The 19,202-nt window shown below is 30.2% G+C and overlaps 1 protein-coding gene across 1 annotated transcript in view; it reads left to right on the forward strand.

The window, feature by feature from the left end:
• The window catches only part of LOC106684612 (uncharacterized), a 48,284-nt gene extending 37,159 nt beyond the window's left edge, over positions 1-11,125 (forward strand). Inside the window, exon 4 of the mRNA XM_014426798.2 lies at positions 9,252-11,125. Coding sequence (XP_014282284.1) covers positions 9,252-9,384 — 133 coding nt within the window. The 3' untranslated portion in view covers positions 9,385-11,125. The remainder of the gene's footprint in view (positions 1-9,251) is intronic.
• The last annotated feature ends 8,077 nt before the right edge of the window (positions 11,126-19,202 follow it).

Consider the following 19,202-nt stretch of genomic DNA (forward strand, 5'->3'; position numbering starts at 1 on the left):
AATATAACCTAAAAAACTAAACAATGAGTTTTAATAAGAAAGTAAATTAAAGATGTCCCTTATCTGTTTTGATCACCAAACAACTCCACGGGCCATAAACACAAATTCGAAAACCACTGTTAAAAGTTACACAAAAGCACTATTGTTTCCAAAGATCAAAGGCACAGGCACCGACGATGTTTCTTCACCGGAATCTGGAAAACAACTCTTAACTTAATGTAAATTTGGTTCTTTTTTTATAGTTATGACTTTCTCATTGTATTCATCAATCAATTTATTTATCTGGATCTTGAATTCTGTATTTTTTTTCATTTTAAATTGTTGTATATTATTTATTATTTGTTTCATTTTTTATTTATCTTGTTTGTAGTCCAGTATGTTTGTTTTATAGTTGTTTCTAAGCCAATTATTTTAAAACTTAGTGCAGTAAGGTTATTAGCCATTTTGCTATTGATCAAGAATTGTTTGCAAAATAAATTATCTAATTGTTGGATTTTGTAGAAAATGTGTGGAGGTATTTTTTCTTGTAATTTACTTTGTTTTAAGAAATATAGTTTTGATTTATTCTGTGCCAAAGAGGCAGCTAGTCTAAAAATGCACTTACTAATTTTATCATGATGAAACATTATTTCTAGTAGTTTTATCTGGTATTCAACTACTAATCTTTTCATATGATTTTCCCTCATTTCCATATCTTGTTCTATTCTGAATTTTCTTTTTAGAAGGTCTGGTAAGTCAATTTCAATAAAAAATGTTTGAGGTTAAAAAACTTCCAATTTGAATGTAATTTATTTTAAATTAACACATTGTTGCACAACGTTTCGGGACTATTGTCCTATATTCATGTACTTTAATCACCTCATAATTAGTCAAAAATTTGAATTTTACAAAGGAAATCATGTCATTTCTACATTACTTGGAAAAAAAGAATGATAATAAAGTGAAAACAGTGTAAAACAATTCTTTTTTTTCCCAAGCAATGTAGATATTGCTTATAATTAGTAATAATTATTAATTAATTATTTAATTAGTAACAATGCTAATTAAATTTTACGTGGTTAATATAGAAAAGGAAATATATCATATTTTATTAAATAATTGCCATGGACAAAAGAAGATCGACAGTTTTTTTGTTTTTAATTTTTATAATATCTTATATTTCGGCACAACAGGGAATAATAGAACTTATGAATTTTAGATCTAAATCATGGCCAAAGTACTATGTATCAAGTAGTTTGAAAATTAAAAAATTGGTGTTTTACCTAACAAAATAAACATTTTTTTTTACTTTACGTTTTTTTAACTTTGAATAATTGAATAATGCCGACTACTCAAAATAGGGAAATACGTTTAACATGATATAAATTAGATTAAACTTTCAGGATGGAATCAAATTTCGTCTCAAAAGCTATCATGATTTTGGCCAACTTAATGTATTGGGAAAGTGCTTTCAAAATGTAATTGAACATATTCTGTATCTGTGAATCGTTAATCCGTATGCGAAAAAAATAAATATATAAAGATCAGATCCCCGTTGGAAAAACTCATAACATTGTAACAAATATTAAATTTCATAATTTACTTTAATATTTTCCTGATTCGATATGGAATTGTTTTATTCGAAATTCAGCAGGTGATTTTTATTTTTATTATTCTACTTTGTAGAGAAGACCATTACAAATACCAAAAAACTTTCACTTACAATTCTACTAACGCCCTCAAGTTTTATTTAGATTAGAGAACTCGTGTTCAAGTTTTTGAGCGATTTTGGTGGTTTAAAAAAAAAAAATTAAAGACCCAGGAAAGGCGAATATTATGAAAAAAAATTAAAATTTTTTTGTTGTTATGAAAATTTATATTTTAGGATTTCTAGAGGTGGTTATAAGAAATATAAATTTTATATTTTAAAAAACATAACAGTTTAACATAAAAAGATGATGGGTGATATTTCTCAAAATTTCTATATTATTTTAAATGGAATTATCTATTATTAAACAAGTGTTTGCTTAAAAAAAAAAAAAAACTAAAAAACTGGCAATTCGATTTAGTTCATTTCAGCTACAGAATAATTTTACACTTCTTACTGATGTGTGAATATTTCAATTGATCATTTTAATATTAAATTTTTTCAATTAATTATTTCCTCTGAAATTTCAAAACCGATTTAAATTATGAAGGAATAAATCTATAAATCGATAATAAAAATTGTATCGATTGATTACCCACATACGCAATGATTGTAAAATCATCTATTCTTTTGAATAAAATCCCCCGTTTTCAGAGAATGTGAGGGAATTTAATGATCAGTATTTAATGATTATTTCTAAGGCAATGAAGGTCGAGTCAAATAATGAGTTTCATATATGAGGTATAAGCAATGTATAAGGATAATTCCAGTTAGTCGGAAATTCTAATAAAAATAAGTCTATAAATAGATGAAAAAAAAGTGTGTTGATTGATTACCACATTAATCACATATGTAATGTTGTAAAATTCTCTATTATTTTGAATAAAATCCCCCGTTTTTGGAGCAACTTAAAAGGTATTTAATGCTCAGTACTTTATGATTCTTTACTTTATAATTTTCTACTGTAATGAAGGTCGAGTGAAATGATGAGTTTCATATGTGAGATAGAAGGAATGAAAAAGGATCATCCCAGTTAATCGAAAATTCTGATAAAATTCACAACTTTTTATAAATTTGGAACTGTTACAGAAGGACTCATCAGTTTTGTTTTTTTTAATTACAATTATTATTATTAAAATTGCATTAAATTAAAAATAAGCTTTCAAGAACTTGATTAGACTGAGAAAGATAATTATTATCACAGAAAACCATTTCTTAATACATATTTGATTTTAAGAAATGAATGTACAGTACATATTTTGAATATATGAATATATTTGATTGACCACTTCTACAACATAACAGCGAATCGAACATTCTTGAACAGTAAATAAACCGAAGACGAAGCGCTTACATAGAACCAATATCAAGATGGGCTGTGATCCGAATGAACTTGAAAAGAAAGTTTTACAAAGAAGACTTCTTTTTCTTGTTTAGTTTACTTCTTATGTCACTGTTTCGTTTTCTATCAACTGTTGGAAGAGTTTGGGTTGAAAGCGTTATATAGGACCACACTCTAATTAGAGAATGGGAGCAATTGTCTGTAGTTCTTTCCTCAAAGAAATAGGACGCCACCTCGCCTTGTCATCCGGCAGAATTGAAAGTGCATCATGATCACCCAGCATGTAAAAGAAAAACCACATAGCGTAGGCCGATAATGAACATGTATGGCTTAAAATGTGTAACAATTTCTTCGGACAATTAGTAAAACAAAAGGTTCAATAATCTCACAAATGTATAAATGTAAATATTTTTTATTTAATGTGTGGTGTGGAGGAGCAAAGGGGAATAAATAAAAATTTGAACTTTTTTCAGGAAATACAAAAATATGGATAGTTCCAGTCATTGTTTTTTTGAACAATTGTTATTCGTTCATTAGATTTTTAGTTGCATCAGAACTATATTTGAATATATTATTACATTTTTAAAGTACAAATTTTTTATAAATATTAAATAAGTTGGATCCCAATTTGCAAGGGAAATTAATATTAACAATTAATAAATACAAATTTTATGTACTTTTTAAAGTGGGTTCTTTTTTTTATAACAATCGCCAAAATCTATTTGAATTTTTTTTATATGATTAGTGCTACTGCGGCTGCTTTGTGAAAAATGTTTTTATTTATTTTTGTTCGTTATAAATTTTGAGGATGAAAATAGTACTAACAATTATAAAAGGCAGCATGATATTCCATAAAATATATTTTTTTAGAAGAATAACATATCGGCTTTATCAGCCACACTAGTTTATGATTTGTCTCATTTGATTAAGATTATTATTGGTCCATTATTGGACTAATGCCTGATGAAGGCTTAATATTCCAAACACTTTAGATGTTAGATAATCCTCAGCTCTTACTTTAAATTTTAGATAATCCCTGATAATCCTACGAGACATCCGAAAAGAAGATGGCCAAGGGGTCTTATAGTACAAGAGCCGGGAAGAAAAAAAGGCTATCTCACCCCCATTTTTGATTACTTTAATGAAAACTATGTATAATTACTAGTCAAAATTATAGAGTCTGCCAAGTATAGGTAGGGGGAATAAAAGATGGCGGTTGTTTCAAACCTTTTTTCATTCGGAGCTCTATATCTTAAAAAGTAGCCACAACTCAAGAAAACCTAAGAGAATGTCATTTAAAGTAGAGTAAATTTGCTAAAATATGAATGGTTTTTGAGATATAGATGTTTCTAAATAAATTCACTAACTACTGATCTTACAGTACGTCCCATACAACACTTTTATGAAATTTTGTTTTTTAAAAAGTTATATCTCGAGAACTATTTAACGTAAATAACTCTATTAGAGCTCATATTTTAGCAAATTTACTCTACTTTAAACAACATTCTCTTAGGTTTTCTTGTTTTGTGGCTACTTTTTAAGATATAGAGCTCTGAATGAAAAATTAATTTTTCTTATCGTTTTGAAACAGCCGCCATTTTTTATTCCCCCTAGCTATACTTGGCAAACTCATCAATTTTAACCAGTAATTATAGTTTTCATCAAAGTAATCAAAAATTGGGGTGAGATAACTGCCTTTTTTTCTCCTCTTGGGCTCTTGTACTGTTATAATTTAAAGCAATGAAGTATCACCATTGGGTGATTCCTTCCCAAGATTGTCATGAGCTCTGAAACATTAATCACATTTGTAAATGCCCTTACTGTATTTTTTTTTTACAGTTGTAAATTTCAATAAATACAAGTAGTTGTAACTATGTTAATAGTATTTTGACAATGAATAGATACGAACACTGAATAGTGTAACGATGACTATGGGATGATAAAACTCCAATAACATTTCTAGAATAGATCTCAATACCATCTTCTTTTCAGACTCCTTGCAGGATTATTTAGAAACGAAGAGAAACCTAGGTTAGAAATAAGGGGGTTCGCGTGGTCAGGGAATTTATCATAGAAGGATTGATATCTATTGATATTAAAATATTAATATGTAGCCGTCCAAATCGGCAGCATTTCATTGGTTGTTAAATTTGCTTTAATTTAATTTCATGTATTTGTTTTGCATTGCATACGTTTATAATGGTATAGCAATTGAGAAGTGGAGATGCAAAAGGAAAATATCCATGTTTTAAAATACTAATGTGTTGTTCATTGATTTATATATTTCCTTCCAAAGTGCCAACCGAAATTTCAACGTTGAACCCCAGAGTGAATTTAGTATGTTTCAAGAGTTTAAGCATGAATTCAGAATTTTTGTTTTAGTTTTACTCATAACCTTTTAATTTGGATCACGCTCCAATTATTTTAGGATTCAATACAAATTCCTCTGCCACTCTATTGTGTATATTCCATTCAACCGCCAAGCTTACCAAGTACGAAGAAAAAAAAGAGGTGCAATCTATACGATTCGAAGAAATGGTGTTAGCCGACGAAAAGGTCCAGTAAAAAAAAAAAAAAATCTGTGTTTTTGGAACGTCAACGTCACATTGATGTATTATTTCAAACACAAATAGTACCTGATTTCTATGGTAACTACGTGAGAATCGACAATAGTAACTTCCAGTTCTTTGTCATGTTGCCGCTGTTGTAATCAGAATCCTAACAGGACAGACTGTACAGATGCTAACACAATAACTACCGCAATCTGGAATTCTTCCAATGGTGGCTTGACTTTTAAGAGAAAATTTGTTTGAAAAATATATCTTATAATGATAACAAATTAAGGTATTATTTCGATAAGTCATTACTTTCATAAATTTTACCAAGCCGTTACTTTAAAAAAGAATAGATGCTTGTGATAATAGCCATGGTGTTTTTCACCATTTAGTTTTGCCTGTAATTGCGTTCTTACATATTTAGAATCACAAAGGTTGCGATTTTATTGAATTAGGTTAACATTTAGATCAATATGACCTCAAGAATTTTCAATGAATCTCATAGGCATTACGCACAAAAAAGTTCATTGAAACACATGAGATTAATTAAATTAATATTTGGTTCTCAAGGTATTGATTAAAGTAACTCATGCTTGTACAGGAAAATAAATATTTTATTTATTTATACAATATTTGCTTTCGGGGAATACCACTATACAAACTGAGCCTATCTCAAAATATAGCAATTTAAATAATCTAAAATAATAATAATATAAATTGAGTACAAATCGACAATAATAACATAAAATGCTAAAAACGATATTGAAAATTGATTTAAAAACTAAAATTATCAACAATAATAAAAAGTAGTATTATCAGTATTTAATTACTAAAGATATATCACGGATCAGATTACGGAACTATCAAATACAAACTACAATGACAATACAAGTCATAATAAACAATATTTAATAATTTTTTTTTAATCTTATTTTTAAAACCCATATTAAAATTACACCAACCAATTAAATTTCATTTTTTTTTTATTTAAGTCTTCCACTGAAGACCAATATTCCGGGTGGGAGTGTTAAAATTTATTTCTTGGGGCCTCCTTGAAATAAATATTGCTGACCCAGGTGAGATTCAAACCCACAACGTTCTGAATCAATCACTCTAAGACTCTCTAATACCATAACCTAAGGAAACCCTCTAAATTTAGTTAATGTTTTAGATTTTATGTCCTACTAACTTTAAAACTTATTAGATATATAGACGAATATGACTAAATAAATTATATTGTATATATTGTTTATTCTTTACTTTGTTAGATTATTGGGTATTTTAGGTCAATACGGTCTTACTGACATTTATACTTCCAAGCCTTACATTGAGTTAATGACGTAGGCCTGGCTAAGACTACTCTAACGACGTTGCTTGTTAAAAGCTCCCCGATTTATTTGATATTATTGTTATTGGTTTTTTTTTAGTAAACAAACAGTGCATTAGTACATCATCTAAAGTTTAATCATATCAAAGAATTACTTTCGTGGATTGTATACTTTTTCACTTTACCTTCGCATTTGAAATTGAGTTTAAACGGATTCGGTACGTGAAATTACTAAAATATAGTTCACCACGATAAAAACTTCGACGTGTACCTTGTTTATTTATTGATAACAATTATTTTATTTTACAAGGTTCTTCTTCTTCTTCTTTTACTGGCACAACAGGCGCAATGAGCTGCCCTTGGCCTGCTCAACGGCCGCCAGCCATTTTTCTCTATCTTCTGTTAGGGTAACTGGGATTCTAAGTTGTCATAGATCCCGCCTCACAGCATCCCTCCATCGGCCCTTCGGCCTACCACATTGCCGCACACCATCCGGAACGTAACTGTACAGTTTATGTGCCACTCTTTCCTCGCTCATCCTCATTACATGGCCAAGCCATTTAAGCCTCTGTATCCTTATTTACGCGGAGATGCTACATTCCTTATAGAGCCCAAAAAGTTCACCATTTTTCCTTCTTCGCCAATTACCATTCTCGAATACGGACCCTAAGATTCTCCTCAGAATTACTCTTTCAAACCTGTCTAGCAGGTTAATGCTTTTATAACTTAGCGTCCAAGTTTCTCCACCGTATGTGACGACTGGCCTTATCAACGTTTTGTACAGGGTGAACTTGGTGGTATGACTAACAAATCTGCTTTTAATTAGCCTTAAAATGGTGAAATAAGCTCTATTTCCAGCAGCAATTCTGCTTTTAACTTCTTCTTCTTCATGCTGGTTCTCGTTGATAATAGAGCCAAGGTAAGTAAAACTTCTTACCACTTCGAAATTATAGCGGCACATTTCCAGGCGACTCATCCTCTGGTCCATAGACTTCTTACTCAACAGCATAATCTTGGTTTTTTCCTCATTGATATGCAGGCCCATCCTTTTCGCTTCGACATCCATTGCTTCGAAAGCAGTCCTAATGCTCTGCAGGGATCTACCGATGATGGCGACGTCGTCTGCATAGGCCAGAACTTGGGTCATCTTTGTGAATATTATTCCTTCCTGACTTATTCCTGCTCTTTACAAGGTTCTCAAGAAGTGAAAAAAACAACACAAAATGAAAAGCTGAGAACATGCTAGGTAGTATTAAATACTATGTGGTGATATAAATTATTCTTCTACAAATTTGTGTATTATAAAGTTAAAATAATTTCATGTTTCGTGTTTAATACGTAGTCACAGTATTGATTGTACATCCAAGCCCTTTTTTAGCCCCAGTAGCTAACCTGCACCCTGAGCCTATAATCATTGCCACAGTTCTTAACATTAGATTTTTTTTATTAATTCTAACTTATTTATCATCAGTTATATACACAAGTACTATAGTTTTTATTATCAAAGGCTAGTCTTTTTCTTATTCATTGCTGCAGTTTGATGGGGGTATCAGAACCACCGTTATTGTTAACCGTATCAGAATCTTTTTCCCTGTCATACATTTGTGTTTTAAGAAGTAATACCACCCAAACCCACTCGTTTCTAACCTTGCTTCCTCTTCCATTCCTGGCAATCCTCCGAGGCGCCTGAAAAGAAGATGGCCTTGTGACACACTTATATTGTAAACTGTTTTTAGAGTTCTACTACTGGGTAGTTTCTCTACATCCTGTATCATATCATTATGTCATTATGATAAAATTTACTGGTTGTATTTTTTTATACAGTTGTAAATATCAATAAATAAATAAAATAAAAAAAAAAAAGAAGTAAAACTATTTTGTTACATTATTTCATTATAATAATTTATTCATAATAATATAAATCTACATCTAATTTACATGAACAATTTATTTAATTATTATTTTATATTAAAATAATTTAAAATACTAATAATATTAATAGTGATTTTTATCTATTATTAATGTTATTCATTTACTATCTAAATATTTTTCTAATTGTTACTTCATGAAAAACTGAGGATAGTATGAACATTATTATTAGTACTTATTTTTATACTTTTAAGTGATGAGATTTATTTTTTAATGATTTCCCCGCTTCTCTCATCACTTCATTTTATTAATTCTATTTTGTAAAATTATTCATTTTATGTGTAAAATTATTCTGTTTATACTTCCTTTTTATTTTTTTATTTTTATACTTTTAAGTTGAATCTTAGTGTTCATGTTTATTTTCATAAAAATGTAAATTTTTTTATAATTAACGAACAAAAGAAATATTAATAAAAATGAATTACTAACGATTCTTATAATTTACTAAATAGAAAATATACGCTTTTCCAGGGTGATGAAAATGCTTGAAGAAGGTTTGGAGAAGCGAAATGCCGCAACGATAGGAGTCTCTAGCTACAGGGAGGCCTATGTCAAAGGGGCTTCGGCCAAGTCCTGCTCAGCTTATTCTTGTCCTTACCTTTGAAATTATTCAAAATTTATGATTTAACTTTAAAATTAGAGTGCTACCACTGGGTAGTTTCTCTACATGCCTGTATTACTTCATTTTTATATTACATCAAATTTACTTAATGTGTTTTTATGTAAATACAGTTGTAATTTATAATGAATAAATAGAAAAAAAAAACAACTTTAGAATAGATTTAATAATTAATAATTTAAATGTACATTTACAGCTGGAAAAAAAAAATTGAAAACTTAAACAAATCGCCATATCACCTCAGAATTAAATATTGAATGCTACGAAAAAATTATTTTTTAAAATGTTTGTTTACAGTAAGTAGTGCCAGAAATACGTCAATCATAATAGAACAATGATCGCAAAGTGTCTAACTATTTAAAGCAGTAACTGAAAATGAAAATTCCTTTTTTTATTATATTTAAATGAAAAATAATGATTTTTTTTTTGTTAAATGAACCATTTAAATACTTTAGTTAAAAAAAAATATTAAGTTTTTCAAAATGTAAGGTTATTTTGCATAAATATGTATGCTTTTTGTGTTTTTTTATAGGATTCAAAGCATATTTCAGTGTATTAGTATTTTACATATTAAGTTAGTTTAAATACTTGGCTTTGATTAATTTATATCCTTACATATTATATATCATGTTCCAATGTTTTGGTTTTTTGTTACGAATTTGTTTTCACTTTTTTTAAATATTTATTTTCTTTATATAGCCTTTTTGATGTATTTTTTTAGGTAACGATTGTATTTATATAATTGTATATAATATTTATATTTAAAACCTAGTAGTATTTATGTAATTTTGTATTTATTATTAATATGATTGACTTAATTGGATCGTATATTTTAGAAACTCGCAAAGTTCCCTTTTTCTGAAGTTCAGGAATCAATTAAAATCCTTATCTCTTTAATACTAATTGCATTATTCTCTCAAAACAATTGGGGTATTACATCATATTGAAGAGGTTATTTATAATTAAATTTAAAATGTTTTCTTTTAGCCTGTTTTTGTAGTAAAATACATTTTTCTTAGTAAAATTGACATTTTTAAAGTCAACTACCTAAACTAAAATATTATTTTAGTATTCGGATTTTTAACACACCAGTACAATGTGGTAAATATGTGTATTTTATTTGAACTCACGCCGTTTTCCAATTTCAGGCGCTTTTTAAATATTGCTCGACTTAACTATCTTAAGTCTCTTCTTCCCGTTTTAAGCAAATATTTCAAAAGTGATGTTGGATCGTCGCTCCCTGGGAATCTTAGTTGGGCGGGTCAGGCCAGGAAGGATTTATAGAATTGTTTTTGTGTTATCATATCTTGTGAGATTGTGACATGTCTCACCGACCAACCAAGTATGGAAATAGAATATTACAAACCAAAATCACTATTTTCAGCCAATAGGTCTGTTTACTTATGTTTTTTTTTAAGGTAAACGTAGAGAATGTTTTGTGATTGTCAAACAGTGATCGATTCTGATAAATTCTTTATATGAGGAATAAAAATTGATAATGCTCAGCTTTATATTTTATTACATACTATAGAAATCGCTGAAAATAATAATATATAAAACAAAATGATTGATGATGAAATTCAGCATAAAATAATGCCATTTTGATTTTATGAGAATGTAAATAATGTTTGCTGGCGAGTTTCTGAAATAAACAGTCCTATAAATTATTGTTTATCATTTATACATGGCTCATTTTTAATAATTAGAAATAATAAAATGGTGAGTTGTTTATAGTCATGCCATATTACTATATGATTAAAAGCAGTATGTGGTAATTTTAGAAATATTTTAAATAATTTATTATGTTGAAAATAAATATTATACAACAGAAGATCTTTTATTTTTACTTTTACTTCCACTTCAGCGGGGGTTTCTCAATGACGGAGTCACTAACAGTAACAGTGATTGTTAGCTATCACTAAGATTGTATAACCCAACATTTACTGCCGTACTACCAGGATTTGTTTGATAGCTGGTAGTACTATCAAGTATGCACGATCTGTCATCACCGTCGCTTTAGATTGTAACTTCTAATATTAATTATATTTCTAAACTGCAGCTCTATTGCTCTCACTCAGTCTTTAATGACTTTTAATACCACCGACGGGGTTGGGAGTGAAGTGCTGGGATCCTATGGAGTACTGACTTACACAAGAGAACGGCAAAATTTAATTTGGATTTCTGTAGGCTGATGCTATATACATGTATTTATATAAAATAATTATGTACATAAAATTTTATATAGATGGGTATGAAGGTATAGGCGTATATTGGTTATACATGACCAAGTGCAACTGAATAATATTTGAGGAGGAGAGCCAATTATTATGGCTTCATTCTAATAAATTTTTTTCCGACGAAGTAATAATAGAAAATGAAAGTAAATCAATAAAGTTCAATTAAGTAAAATAAAATAAACTATAAACGTTAAATGAAGATCTTTAACAATTTTTTTTTAATAATCCTGATTACAAAGTTTAATTTCTTGATCCATCTCTCTAATAATAGATGTTTTGTTGTTTTTTATTTTTATTTTCAGTACCCCTTTTAATCTGAAATAATTTATTGTGCATTTTATTTTACATTATTATGTGGAAAAAATTTGGAACTGGATATATTAAATAAAACATTCAAGACAAAGAAAGTCGTTTAATTGAAACTAGTTTTTGCCAATCTGATTTGTTGGCTATAAATGGGCAAAAAATTTAAAATATATTCATATGGGTTGAATTAGATAACTTTGTGAGCAGTTGTGAATTTATTTCGTGAAGTATTAGATTAATATGAAAATTCGTTTCTGAGTGTTTCAAGAGACGCTAAAAAGGAATCTAACTTTCCTATTATACAAGAGGCGACTTTTTGATTTTTTAGTAATTCATTAAATACAATAAACATCCTCCTTTGTCCTTATTTTACCTATAACAAAATAAGGAATGGATTCGTATATAATAACTATTAATACAAGAAGAGCAAAGGTAGTAGACAATAACATATTTTTTTTTCTCGGCTCCTATGGAGCACTATCAAGAACCCTTGGTTACGTGTATAATATTTTTAGACCTAGTTTCACCAAAAAAAGTTTCATTGAAATCGGTGATGCCACGTGCGTAGCCTCCTCTCGTTAGTGACTCGAAAGTACACTGGATTATTTTACTCTGGTTTATATTTTATTTCAACTCTACCTTCATCGATGGTCGAAATATGAGAGAGACGTATAATCTTGTATTCGATTGAAAAGGTTCAAAACTGAAAATTACTTTTAAAATTAAGGTATGTTTTTTTAATCATCTGCTTGGTTAAAAACTGTTTTTATACTTTATTTATTTTCTGGAATTCATTGTGTTCGCAGACAGTTTAAGGGCTTGGAGGAGAAGTCTTATGGGACATTTAATAAAAATAGCTAAAGCCGGTTTGACACAACAGACAATAGAAAAACACATTTCAGTAACATTGTACACTGTACAGTATAGATTGTACATTGGGTTCTGAAATAATTTTATTTCTTTTTCTTGGGCGAAGACAAAGGTTCATTGTTGTTAACATCATCAATTACCCATTACTGGGTCTTGGCCTCCTCAAGCAGCTGCTATCCAATTCCACACTCCGAGCAGAGTCCTTGAATTCTCTTCAACACCATCCAACCATCGAAGGTTTGGGCGGCCCCTTGGCCGTGTTCTATGTTGGCGCTCTTTGAGTAGTCTATTTGGGATCTACCAATTCTCACAATTTTTCCAACATCAGGCTCACTAATTATCAAGTAGACTTCCCTATTCGTGCGTCTCCTCCAAGCTATCCTTTACTGGGCCGTAGATGCGTCTGAGTATCTTTCCCTCAAACGTTTGGAGATCCGTTTATTGTTAATAATAAATCAAGAAAATAAAAATAAATAAATAAATAAAGAAAAAAAAAATGAAAATCCTAATACGCCACGCCACCCATGTCCAAGGAGTAGCTACTGTTGAACGTATTTGTAATTATCGATAGTGAAATAAGAAAAATAAATCATGTATTAATTGAGATAAAAATTAAGGCCATTTTTAATCGACAATAAACTTTCTTTTGATATTCTTTTTGCAGTTCTGCTTCCTCGCATCCTTAATTGGTCGATGAAGGAAGGCTTGTTTTGCGCCATATAACGCTTAATAAATGAAGAAGATTTCTTTTAATCCAAGACAATTGGAACCCAGCAATTGAAGATAAACGGCACTCTTCAAATTTCCAAAATTATTTAGGAATATAAAACTTTAATTTTCAAAATAACGTCATGGAATGCTTATATAATTTTTTGGTGAATACTTTGATTTTTATCCCATATCGTTGAGAATATAGGTCATATGGACTTTTTTATTCCACTTATAATATAGTATCTGCTACCACAATATGACCACTCATTTATGGGTCACCCTGTATTTTAAAACAAATTTATCTATGTTTCAATATTTTTATAGTTGTATCGGCTACGTCACTGCTATCAAGTGTTTTATAAATTATTTCACTTACTTCTCCCTTTCATTCCAATTATGTTGTATTTATTATATTAAATTTATATACTTTTGGCGTTCAATCCTGAAAGGGAGATAATTTTAAAAATATAAAATTCAATGAATCTCAAACAATTAATTTCCAAAATACATTTAATTTAGATTCCTTAAGCATGACTGAGCTACATAAAACCTTGATCTTAACCTCAGCTATAAAAATATTATACACACATTAATTTGGTTTAAAACATAACGTAAATAATAGTCATTTTTGAAATCTATGAATATACTAGAATAATATATTCTAGAAGTATATTTGATATATTAGTATATCTAGTGTATTCGGAGGACCAAAATGCACGTAAAAGATCAGTATTCAACAGGTAACCCATAATTCTTTTCACATCGACGTGATCAGACGGACAAGAATGTTTTATATATTTACAGTTATAAATATAACCATCTTTCTACAAAGCCACCAGCACTGTAATTTAACTGTGATCTTGACGTGGGATGTGGGAGCCCTGCGGAGTCCATTTAGCCTCACAAAATAGGTACCCTTAATTAATTAAAAATTTAGGAGCCAAGGGTAATTCTGACCAAATTATTTTCTTTTACTACAACCGATGCTCTAGTAACAGTACTTCCATACATAGTGCTGCACCCCTGCTCCCTCATGGGTTGTAGCGGTACATAATTAAATAAATTTTAATTTATTCAATTAACACCTGTTGAACAGATTCGATACTTAGGACTCCATCTTGACAAGAGACTTACTTGGAATCCACTGACTGAAACAAGAAGAAACTGCTCGTAGATTTCGATTGTCCAACAACTACTTAACAAACGCTCTAAACTCCCCATTCACTACAAAAAATTATTATACACCAATTTGGACATATGGAATTGAGCTCTGGGGCTCTACCAAACCATCTCAAAATCCTTGATGCTCCTTATTATGTTACAAATAAACTCATCCACAAAGACCTTAACATCGCATTCGATGCAAATTTGTCCCAACAGATATGCGTCTTTTCATTCCAAACTCCTTACCCATCCTAACCCTTTATTTCTTAATCTCTCATCCTTAACAATCCCTGATAATTCTCTGAGGCGTCTGAAAAGAAGGTTGCCACAGGACCTTCTAATTTAAATTAATGCTTGAAATACCTATGAGTTGTTCCTTCCCAAGATTTTCGAGTGTAAATGAAACATTCCACATATTTACTTATTGTATTTATTATATTGTACAAATGTAAATTACATAAAATAAATAAAAATATTTTATATTAAAATATGATTACCTTATTACATAAAATATTTAAATCTTTCTGATTTTCCTTATTTAAAATACTATTTTTTAAAAATTTCATTTACTATATAACACAATAATAGTACCCACTTAGCAACACAAAGCTAAAAGTTAGTGATATTATGTCACAATTTGTCTTAATATTTTGTTTTTCACCTTAATTATTTTTAGTGTCAATAATTACAAATCTTTTAATATTTCTATAGCTTTCTTGCGTATAAAAATATATTTGCAATATGAGAGTACCAACACATAAAGGTTCCAAATTCGTAAAATTATATCACAATCCCCAAATTTGTTTACATTTTTGTTATATCAGTCACTTCAGCTAATCATTGGCTACTGCCTTCTTTGTCTCAGGAGTGGTCTTAATCATTTTTTGGGTTGAAAGTTTCATTTGGTGAATACGATTAATAAATTTAAAAAAAAAAAGTACAAAACGTTTAAAAAAAAAATCAAATGTTAATCATGAAATAAGTTCTCCATTGATTTTATAGTTTATATATCGCGTAGATCGGAGGATTGTTATAACTCACTTTACGACAGTTTGTAACAACCATAACCTAACTCTTGCTTTATATGCCCATTGGGAGCACCTAGCTTTAACTCCTGTACATAAATTCAGATATATTTACTGCACCACAGTTATGGAATATCGTAATGCTGATAGAACAGCGGCGAAAATTACAAGAAGTATAATTATACCCTTTGTTATTATAACACTATATAAAGTCTTTTAATAACATGCTTAAAATGAAAGGAAACGTTTAACTAAGGATATACAGTGCTGTGAAAAAATATAGACTCAACATATAAAATTGAAGTACTTAAATTTTAAAGTAAATTCATAGCACAAAATGTGTTTGAATTTTTTTTTTATTATTATTATTTTAAGTCATCCACTTTGGGGTCATTATTGCCTTAATCTCCGAAATTTTCATTAGTTCTTATTGCCTTAATTCCCTAATTGATATGTACAACTTTTGAACAATAGAAACTTGTGGCAAAATTCAGAAATTCAAAAATTTTATTTACTGTCTGTATGCTACCCATCAAAATTGAATGGAGATCTGCTGGTAATCCATATAGTACAAGAGCCGGGAAGAAAAAAAGGCAGTTATCTCGCTTTTTGATCCCAATTTTTGATTACGTCAGTAAAAACTATGTATAATTACTACTCAAAACTGACGAGTCTGCCAAATATAGGTAGGGGGATTAAAAAATTGTGGCTGTTTCAAAACCCACAAAAAAACCATTGATTTTTCTTTCGGAGCTCTATAGCTCTATAGCTTAAAAACTATCAACAAAACTGGAAAATCTAAGAGAATATTATTTAAAGAGTAAACTTGCTGAAATATTAGCCCTAAAAGAGCTTGTAAATAGCTATTTACGCCCAATTGTTCTCGAGATATAGCTTTTTAAAAAGCAAAATTTCATAAAAATCTACTGAAATCTCAGGAATTATGTGACGTATATGTCTATTAGCACTTAAATTAAAGCTAGTTTAATGGACTATAAAGAAGTTTATGACCTTTATCTTCGTAGGAATAGTAGTTTTCATGATATTTGCTAAAATAAATTGATTTATAGTTGTGCGGACAATAAATTTGATTTATGAAAAACTTTATTTCAGAAACCATTGGACGTACTGAAGTCTGCCAGCGCTCAAATTAAAGCTAGTTACATTTGCTACAAAATAGTTAATTAAGTTAATCTTTGTAGGAGCAGTAGTTTTTATGATGATATTTGACAAAATAAACACAAAATGTTTATTTTTAGTTGTTCGTATAAAATGTTGGATTTTTAAAAAATATACCTCTAGATCCATAAGACGCACATATTTCTGCCAACACTCAAAATAAAGGAAATATAACTTACTATAAAGTAGTTTATGAGACTTATCTTCGTAGGGGTAGTAGTTTTCATGATATTCACATATGAATATAAATTTTGCAAATAGAAATTTGCACGAACAACTATAAATCAATTTATTTTAGCAAATTTCATGTAAACTATTACTCCTACGAAGATAAACTACTTTATAGCTCATTAAACTAGCTTTAATTTGAGTGCTAATAGATATCTGTACGTCAAATGGTTTTCGATATATGAATTTTCAAAATAAATTCACTAACTACTGATCTTTTAGTACGCCCCATACAACATTTTTATGAAATGTTGCTTTTTAAAAAGCTATATCTCTACAACTATTAAACGTAAATAGCTCTATTAGGGCTCATATTTTAGCAAATTTTCTCTTCTTTAAATGACGTTCTCTTGTGTTGTTCCTACTTTTTAAGATATAGAGCTCCGAATGGAAAATTAGTTTTTTTGTCGCTTTGAAACAGCCGCCATTTTTTATTCCCCTTACCTATACTTGGCAGACTCTTAAATTTTGACTATTAATTATACATAGTTTTCATTAAAGTAACAAAAAATTGGGGTGGGATAACTGCCTTTTTTCTTCTCTTGGGCTCTTGTACTAATACAAAGATTTGTGGGAGTCGTATGCTAGGCATTCAGTTAAGATGTGTTTTACAGGAAGTAGCATTCCGCAGGTCTGGGTCCACCATACAGGTGGAAAATCGCAGGCGATAAGGTAACCGTCGGTCAGACCCCTATTCGAAGGCGTGTCAAAATCATCACCTCTTTGCGAACATTTCTCGTGGATGATATCCAAGGGGAAATATCACTTCTGATTTCTCGTAATTTATTTCCAGTAACATTTGATGTCATTTCAATTCGTTTTCTGCTTAATGAGAGTAATGAAATCATCGACAGGCACTCCGCGATATGGAATCTCTTCAGAAATCGCGACCTTTGCTGGCCGATCAGCCAGTTCATTACCGGCTTTTCCGCAGTGCCCAGTGACCCAAGCAAATACCGTTTCTGTTGGCAGACTTTAATGAAAAAATCATTTTTTGATTTAGCGGGTTTGTTGAGAAAATATTTTTTAGATTGAGTAGGACTGACAATGGATCTGTAAAGAAGGCCTGTATTCTTTTTGCGGTATGAAAAACGTTTAAGCTCTTGTAGATCGCAACCATTTGAGCTTTATAACATCTACATATCGACGAAAGAGAAAATCGCTCAGTCGATCATTGCACACAACACCTAAAGAGTTCGTAAAATGAAGTCGGTGTCACCAAATTTGTCTTGCCGCCTTAGAAATCCATATTTATACCGATAGGTTGCGGCTTTACTTTTACGTAGCTTTGAAAGGGAAATACAAAGTTTGGTGGAGTTAAGTCCCTAAGGATAAGATAGTCTAATTACAGTATCTTCCAACATAGGTATTTCTATGTCTAAACTGATCAGTAAAGTAGAGACCCCTGACTTTAAATGATGTTTTCTTTGTGAAGTGGGTTTGTTGCTGGTTAAGATGCTACCTAATTGGAAACAATTCTTTCATACGATGGTTTTTAGCTGAGTAAATTTTAACAAAGTAAATGAGGCCAATTTGTTATTTTCTAAGGTCAACCGGAGGCTCGCCAGCATCGACGTATAGTCTAGTGACAGGGCTGGAGCGGAAGCACCCGTAGCTATTCTGAGTCCCGTATTTGGTACAGAGTCTAACATTTTCAGGATGGTACTCGATGATTGATTGAAGGCATTACTGCCGTAATCCAACTTTGATCTCACCAGCGTTCCGTATTGGGGCAGCATACTTGTTCTTTCCTAACCCCAGCTGGTGTTACCGACCATTTTCAAAAGATGAAGGGAACGGAGGCAACTTGCTTTTGATTGCTTGATATGTGGAACCCAACTGAGCGTACTATCGAAAGTCGATTCGAGGTACCTGACAGTGTAAATGAAAGTAACCGGTAGATTGTTAATAGTACTGACTATTAACATAGTCATCACTGGATGGCATTTCATTCGGCCGTCTTTTGCTAAAAAGAATAGCAACTATTTTTCTTGTTGAAATTTTAAAGCCGTGATCAGAAAGCCATACACTGACATTATTTAGAGCGGTTAGTTATGAGATTTCTTTTCATGTTATTAGATTG

The sequence above is a fragment of the Halyomorpha halys genome, unplaced genomic scaffold (assembly GCF_000696795.3).
Source record: "Halyomorpha halys isolate HHAL.00 unplaced genomic scaffold, Hhal_1.1 Scaffold595.1, whole genome shotgun sequence".
NCBI lineage: Eukaryota > Metazoa > Arthropoda > Insecta > Hemiptera > Pentatomidae > Halyomorpha > Halyomorpha halys.